The sequence below is a fragment of the Glossina fuscipes genome, unplaced genomic scaffold, assembly GCF_014805625.2.
Source record: "Glossina fuscipes isolate IAEA_lab_2018 unplaced genomic scaffold, Yale_Gfus_2 3, whole genome shotgun sequence".
Classification (NCBI taxonomy): domain Eukaryota; kingdom Metazoa; phylum Arthropoda; class Insecta; order Diptera; family Glossinidae; genus Glossina; species Glossina fuscipes.
The window spans coordinates 3,807,891-3,815,111 of record NW_023998417.1 but is presented as its reverse complement, the minus strand read 5'-3'; the positions used below and the strand labels follow the sequence as shown (position 1 = coordinate 3,815,111).

The 7,221-nt window shown below is 33.1% G+C and overlaps 1 protein-coding gene across 2 annotated transcripts in view; it reads left to right on the top strand.

Moving 5' to 3' along the window:
* The first annotated feature begins 2,114 nt into the window (after positions 1–2,114).
* Positions 2,115–7,221, top strand: part of LOC119635064 (choline O-acetyltransferase) — an 8,515-nt gene continuing 3,408 nt past the window's right edge. Inside the window, exons 1-2 of one of the 2 annotated variants that reach the window (XM_038029614.1) lie at positions 2,115–2,415; positions 5,063–5,254. In XM_038029614.1, the coding sequence (XP_037885542.1) occupies positions 2,347–2,415; positions 5,063–5,254 (261 nt within the window). In that variant the 5' untranslated portion in view covers positions 2,115–2,346. The remainder of the gene's footprint in view (positions 2,416–5,062; positions 5,255–7,221) is intronic. The other variant, XM_038029615.1, reaches the window with a different exon arrangement.

The window sequence follows — 7,221 nt, the reverse complement described above, 5'->3', positions numbered from 1 at the left end:
ACATCTAATTTTCAAATGCCGAAAATCTGAAAATATAAGATTGTTTAACCTATTTTAAGAATTGTTTGTATGAATATGACTCCTTGCCCTTTTCTAAAAGAGATGAAGTAGTATTGTGGTTCAAGTACTGCCTTTAAGCTATACGTAATTGTGTATGTGTTGTGACACTGAAACACGTACAACATAGCTACTTGAGCTTGTGAATAATTGGTGTGGTTTAAGAAAGACAACTAGGCAGACTTGATTAAATCGATTTCGCTATTCGCGTTGACTATAAAGGTACATACTTTAGAGAGCATCGGACACATTTGATAAATGGAAATAATAATCTATGGTAGAATTAAAAATGGCAGCGTTTCCTAATTAAAGATTGAAATCTCTTTTTATTTCTTTCACTTTTGCAGAATTTCGCAAAAGGTTACTATGCGCGACTGTCGCTTGTTTAGCTAAAGTCACGTACTTTCGTTTTCTAGAATTTATTAACCCTTTTTTATTCATCTATAATTTTTTCTCAAACACGTCTGAAAATAAATATGCGTACGGCAACCACAAAGCAACATAATAATACACTTAAATTACTGTCAATTACGATTTTACATTCGTTCGTTTCTTTTTGTATATATTAACATATTTTACATTTTTTACGTTGTAAATTTGTTGTTGTTTTCATTGCTCAAACTTTGCATAAAACAAAAAATATATTAACTATGCAACTATGTCTATGAGGGACGGACCTTTAGAACTGCGTTAAAATGAAAGAAATCTTTTCGAGATCAAGGCAAACATCGGGTCCAATTGGAAAACAAAACGAGATGAAAGCATTAAACTAAAAAAAAGGATATAGAAACCGCATCCTTTTCCTAACAACAGTAGCTTATGAACTGTGATTTTCTAATATATCTCTAATGGTTTAGCCTGAGTACTTTTGTAAATTTAATCTTATCATGTCTGCTCACATTCGGGTTATTTATGCGTGAATTGGTGCTCCCCGAGAGAGTGATACCATTGCTATAAGCTGTTGGTCCCCTGCAACGAGAGTACCAAATAGATTTGAAATGTACGGCCAATATACCCACTCTCGGGAAAGTTGAGGTCTATCATCGCTTTAGGAATGCTTGAAAATCGCAACCACCACGATACTCGCTGCAGGACCTGTCCTAGCAGTTAGGACTCACTATCGTAACTACAAGATTCCTTCCCTAAGGAGTTTCTCTACGTAGGGATAAACCACAAGATTCCTTCCTTAAAGAGTTTCTCTACGTAGGGATAAACCATAAGATTCCTTCCCTAAAGAGTTTCTCTGTACTGGAATAGGTGGTGAGAGGACGCCTGACCCCTTGAAGCTTAAATTTAGACTACAACGCCTTTAGCATTAGTTTATATGACCATAGACCCACTTGTTTTTGGTTCTGGAAATTCAAAGTATCCTTTCTCAACGTATATACGCCGGCGGATACAACTGACATGGCCTGCTTCTCGACTACTGCTAGCTTAACGTACTTTACAAGCAGCAATAACAACGTGTCCTGCTACAACTAGTTTGTATTTCCTCCACAGCGATAGTCTATTGAGATGAGAAATGTTTTTTTATGAAGAAAACAAATCTTCTTCCAGTGCATCCCTAAGCTATCTACGAGAAAATTCTGTCGCCAAGTTATAGATTGTCAAAATCGTAAACCATTCCTCGCCAGTCACAGACCGTTGCCAGAATTCATCACTTGGAAGTAAAAGTTTTCCTCACGTTTATGCACGCATTAAACATAGTTTATCTCCCCCTTATAACGTCTACAATAGTAATTAAAAAGTTTTCTTGTTTCTATTTAGAAAAATGTTTACTTATTCGAAGGACTAAGAAAAGGACATAATTTAATTAAATGTCGACAGAGAAAGGCAATGGTGTGTTAGTAGAAGAAAGTTTTTGCAAAACTATATACATATATATATATATATATCTTTATTCATTTTTTATGAATAACATTTCAAAGAAAATCTTTATTCATAATTTGCTTTGTTTCACTTTCAGGATGGAAAGAATCTATTTTATCATTACCCAAAAAATGGCTTTCCACGGCAGAATCTGTAGACGAATTTGGATTTCCTGATGTAAGTTTATTTTAATCAAAAACGCTTAAAGCAAATAAAAACAACCAAACAAACCTCCCTCGTTTTATTCTAAAAAGTGAATGATAAAAAAAAGCAAGCAATTCTTCCCCTTTGCGAGTACACAAAGAAACAAAACAAAGGTATAAATAAATCAGCAAACGTTGTCCATTATAATTAGTAATGTAAATAAGTTTGTCGTTTGCGTTTTATTTAAGCCTCCGTTATTCCCTAAGCATTTTCAAAATGCTTAGCTTTATTGTTAAACCATCGAAAGACGTCTCCGTTAACTATAATAAACGACTCTACGGTGCAGTAAGTAAATCTCTCTCAATTCTTGTCTGGAAATCTTAAAATATTTTTGGTTTTTCCTTTGCCTCCCGTCAAATTTGAGGGCCAATCTTACTGATTAACTTAACGAACGCTAAAAAACTAACAAACATACAAAACTATTTTAGTTGAGAACACAAACAACAAAATGACAAATTTAAGCAAAAGTTTCTGCTAACAATGTATGTAACAGATATATATTTGCGAACATTTTTCTTGCTTCTTCTTCTTTTTCTGCAAATTAATGTTTAATAGGAAACCTCGATTGCGACTTTTGTGTCAGGCGCTATAATGTGCGGACAACTTTTATTAGGCTTGGTTTAGATTCTTTTTCTTTGTCGTCCTCTCCACAAGATTTAGATCTAAGATCTAGAATTTGCTAATACTTAGAATTTGATATATTTCTCTTTGCGAATCCATTGATTCCCTTGCCTAAGGCAATTACCTTAACCTTTGATACAAGCAATAAATGTTTCACAATTCTCAGAGTAAGTCTTCGATAAATATCCGCTCAACCTATTACAGTAAAAGTTCCTTATTCGCGGGGGATACGGGATATGGGATTATAGGGGATACGTTCCTAGGTGACAAAATAAAAAAAAAATCAATTTAATTGAATGCGAATTTGCATTTAGTTTTTCCCTCTTCAGGCAATTTGTTATTCGGGGAAATTACTTAGCTGCAATGAACTAGATTTGGGATTTTCGCAACAATACTTTATTTATTGAGCGATAAGGTTCCTGTCATTCTATTTGTTTACATTCTCAAAAATTGCGAATAAAGAAATTTATAGCCGCGAATATGGAAATTGGTCGCATTTTTTCCATCCGCGAATAATGAAACCGTGAATAAAGGAAGCGCGAATAAGGAACTTTTAATGTATTTGAAAAGTATAACAAAATATTTCGTGTAACATTTAGCACTTTAATAGGATTTATTAGCTAATCCGAATAGATGTCCATATTAATTTTCACTTGAATGTATAATTTACATAAAAAAATAGAATTTCGCCTGTCTTGCCTACAAATTTTTTGAGTGCTCAGCTTCAGGCTATAAACTATTCTTGTATCCAGGTTTCATTGCTCAAACCGTTCTCAACTTTAATCGATAGCCGTTAGTTAAAAATATATGATCATAGAGAATAAAAAATGGAATAGAGGAATAATATGGACCGGACAGGCAAATAGGCACGTGTTAAGTCAAAACAAAACATTTCATTGTTACGTTTAATTAAACATTTGTTTACTTTATGGCACCACCGATGCGCATGCCTAAGTTTTGCAAATGAAAAGACTCATCCGTGTGACTCCACCCTTTGTTGATGAAACTAAAAAATAAGTTCATATAACTTGCAGAACAGAAATCACATAAAGTCGAACCGATATTGAATTATTGGAAACGCGATCAGATCGTTACAGATTTTCAATGAATCGATAATACTGAAGAACTGTAACAATGTTGGCAATAAACTAGACTTAGGTTAGATCTGATCAGTTTTTGATGAAATTTCTCACAAAAACTCCACAACACTCAGATTCTTTAGTTTTTAATTTGTAGAAGAAGAAGAAGAAAAATTCCACAATCAAAGAGGATTGAATAAAAGAAAAATCGAGACGATATCTTTGTCAATATATGATGACACCGATTAGAAAGTACTTTTGTGAAAGTGAGAGAAAATCGTAAAATTGAAATAATCATCCTGCGTATAAGATTTTAAGAAGCTTTAAATAAAAAGCTGCGACATAAACGTTAATATTTTTTTTTTTACAAATACTCAATGTCATGTTCTTTTGCTATTTTCATATATTTAAGACTTTCCTCTATACTTACGTCTGTCATATCATCCAACCGGTCATGTCAGAATTTCACTAGAGATTATATGGCAAAACTGCGAAAAGTCAACTAAAAATCATTTTCAAAGTGTTCACTTCTCCTGAGTTTGCATATGTCACGTGTGCATTCGATTTTCATAAATTTTTTAAACAATAAAAAAAAAAAAGCTTAATATTTACCCTATCTTACGACATTATTTAATAATAGTAACAAAAAAAAAACACATCTTTTCATAAAAGCCAAGTGTACATACACATATGCAGAGAGATAATTCCATTACTATTTTATTCGTTTCCCAGAAATGCAGAGTATTTGCACTCAAAAGCAAAGTTTTCTCTTTTATTGTTACTTTCACGCATGTGAGGCTTTAAAAGAATACATATTGAAAGGATTTTACAATGTGTACAAAATAAGCATTGTATTATTGTTATAAGCATATATATATACATAGGTACATGTATGTATACATCCATATATATAAACTTACATGCATGCATAAATAATGTTTACGTGAGAAGCAAATCTTGTTAAATGTATAGATTTTCTTACAAAACCCATGACAACGTTATCCTCCCCGGAATACTTTATTTATAATCAAAAATTTGAAATTGTTGTATTTGCTGTTAGTGTGAATATTGCAATCAGAAAAGGTGAGCTCAAGGTGTTTACACTAAATAACTCTTTGAGCAGAGCTTAATAAGTGAACTACTTTTGAACCATGAAACGACCATACTGCCCTTATAAAGGCAAAATTCTATCAAAAATTGAGATCGAGTACATTTAAGATAATGTTTTGTAGACACTTCCGAAAGTACCTGTCCCACCGCTGGAACAAACTATGGCCGATTATATACGTGCCTTGGAGCCGGTTACCGCGCCCGCTCAACTAGAACGCACCAAAGCCATTATTCAACAATTTACAGCACCAAACGGTTTAGGTCCAAGGTTACATCAATACTTATTGGACAGACGTGAAGCAGAAGATAACTGGGTGAGTAAGATTTGCATTTCTCAAAAAAGAAAAAAAAAAAACCAATCTTGTACACTTAGCACATCTCTCAGAACGAACCAAATAACTTTCTATAGTTCAGTTATCCATTGGTTAAGCTCGTTTATGAATAATGAACAAAAAAATCGAGAAAAAGAGATATGTTCACGGCTTACACTGGAGTGTAAGGCTGTCCTTTAACTTGCAAAGTTTTTGCCAAATTTGAAGGCCAGTGGAGACGAGCAGACATCCCTAGATCTATTCACGATTTCAAACTGATTTAAAAAATATTCATATTTTACATCCTCTTCATAATTTTTCAAATATTTAACTGTGAGACGCACATGTAGAGCATTTCGATAGAGTCTGACAGAGCCTAAAGAGACTAAGCAAAACATGGAATTAATTTTCTCTTGATTTCCAATTCATTCAGAAATTCATTTCGTCTTTTGATCATAAAAGCCCGGAGAATTAAGAAATACTACAGTTACCTTACAGTTGATATTATTTGGTGGTACTGGCTACTAAATCTTTCATTCTATATATGCGTTGACCAACACGAATATAAAATTATGAACTTGCAGCCACAATTTGTTATACGAGAATCTAACCTATCAACTCAAAAGTTTCAATGTAAACCGAAACGTTTTCTTTACATCATATTCGATTGCTCAGCAGGATTTTCAACCGATTTTGTTAGTAAATGCAGGATGAAGGATGTAAGTAAGGATAGGTCATGGTATTACTTTACAACTTCCCGTTTAGATTCCCCGTTAGATTCTTAGGCTTCTCAAAAGGTAGATAACTAACTGCGTAAATCTAAAGAAGCTTATCTCAAATAACTCCCGCTGGACTTAAGTAACCTGACTTCGTAAAAGATGATGGTTTCAATTAATAAAAAAAAATTCCAATATCGCTTTAGGTTGCGAATTCTATGGGTGATCGTCCGTACGACAAGCTCTAAGATGCGTAAATTTTCAAAACCGAATGGAAAACAAAAACTTGGAGAGGTTTTCGATTATACATCGAAACCAAATCCGATGCGCAAGGAGAATGCTGGAAATCTTTCCTGGGGCTATGTATGATCATTTTATTTAAAAATTGAAATTGCGTTTTCTTCAAAATCATGAAGAGTAGCATGAATGGTGTCATGACGACTTGAAATAATTGTTTCCGCTTTCTACTATGCATTCATCAATACTTTTTCGAAATATTATTATTATCACTTTGGACTGGAATGAAATAAATTCTTAGACTAAACGAAAAAAGACATGGAGCCATAGGAAGACAGGCTATCAGCTCTAATTTATAACAGTACATTAGATTTGTAGCTGATTTTAAAATGTCCATAGGATTAGTCGCTTCAAATGCAAAACTTCTAGTCAAGGACAAGTTACGACAGTCACAGATAATGTGCTTTATAGTGAGAATTTGTCCACAATTGCAGGATGATTTCTTTAAGATTCATTGGTGAATTGCAATTGCATGGCCAAGGCGAATTCTCGAATAGCTTTGAATTGTGATTTTCTCAACATTTGCTGGATATAAACGTGGAATTAATTGAGGGTTAATTGAAAAGTAATTCTGATCAATGATATTTTAGATTTATCTTCGTCTTCTTTTCTCTCTGTATTATATTTCTAAAGAAAATTTTTCCTCTTCATTATCCTCTTTATATTTTCCCATAAAGAAAATTTGAAAATTCAAGCTCAAAATATTGCAACCTGCTGAGAACTATCGATAACGGACAAGATCAGTTAAATAACTAAACTGGAACAAATGAACTGGAATGGAATGGAAGAATTTTTTTTTTTTTTTTTTTTTGTTTGATTAGAAAACTTTTGAAATTCTTTATAAATCGCATCGTCTGTTTGACTACTTCATTTCAAGTATTCAATAAATTGTTTATCATCAGCTTATCAGCTACTCACTCTCACCATCTTTTCGCTAACGTTACTTGTTAATAATAT